Source organism: Buceros rhinoceros, unplaced genomic scaffold (genome assembly GCF_000710305.1).
Source record: "Buceros rhinoceros silvestris isolate BGI_N320 unplaced genomic scaffold, ASM71030v1 scaffold42100, whole genome shotgun sequence".
In the NCBI taxonomy this organism is placed as follows: Eukaryota; Metazoa; Chordata; class Aves; order Bucerotiformes; family Bucerotidae; genus Buceros; species Buceros rhinoceros.
Window position 1 is genome coordinate 2514 of NW_010392089.1, and position 583 is coordinate 3096.

Sequence of the window (583 nt, forward strand, 5' to 3'; positions counted from 1 at the left end):
CCCTGTCTTCAAGCCGCTCGGTGGAACCTGACCCTGTCCTGGCTCGGCAGGTGCTGCGGAACAAGGGCGTCTACGAGAGCGTCAAGTACATCCAGCAGGAAAACTTCTGGATCGGGCCCAGCTCGGTAAGGGCTCTGCTGGACCACTGCCCCTTGCCTCAGCCTGGGGCTCTGCCCCCCACCGGCCCCTGCTCCCCCTGCCCTGAGCCAAGGGGGGGTTCCTGGGGAGAGAGCTCAACCCCTCATCCCAGTCTGCTGCCCCCAGGCTCCCTCTGGGAGCTGGTGCCTGGTCCCAGCCCAGGCTGGGGTCTCAGCAGCATTTCCCAGAGCTGTGGCATTGCAGTGGGATGGTCAGGAGAGACCCTCTCCGCTTCCCACCCACCTTCCCCACCACTGGGCTAATGGAGACCTGTGAAGACCCCCTGCCCCTGCTGAGTTCTCCCCGGGGGCAGCTGAAGGGAGGGGAGGTGTGGTGTTGCCAGGGAACATCCCCTGGAGCAGCACCTCCCTCCCAGATCGACCTGATCCACCTGGGAGCCAAGTTCTCCCCCTGCATCCGGAAGGATCGGCAGGGGGGGGAAGTC

General features: G+C 65.5%; 1 protein-coding gene across 1 annotated transcript in view; it reads left to right on the forward strand.

The window, feature by feature from the left end:
* LOC104500268 (inactive rhomboid protein 2-like) overlaps nucleotides 1-583 on the forward strand; it is a gene marked incomplete at both ends in the record, with an annotated part of 4121 nt that overhangs the window by 1911 nt on the left and 1627 nt on the right. Inside the window, 2 exons of the mRNA XM_010143887.1 lie at nucleotides 51-125; nucleotides 515-580. Of these exons, the coding sequence (XP_010142189.1) occupies nucleotides 51-125; nucleotides 515-580 (141 nt within the window). The remainder of the gene's footprint in view (nucleotides 1-50; nucleotides 126-514; nucleotides 581-583) is intronic.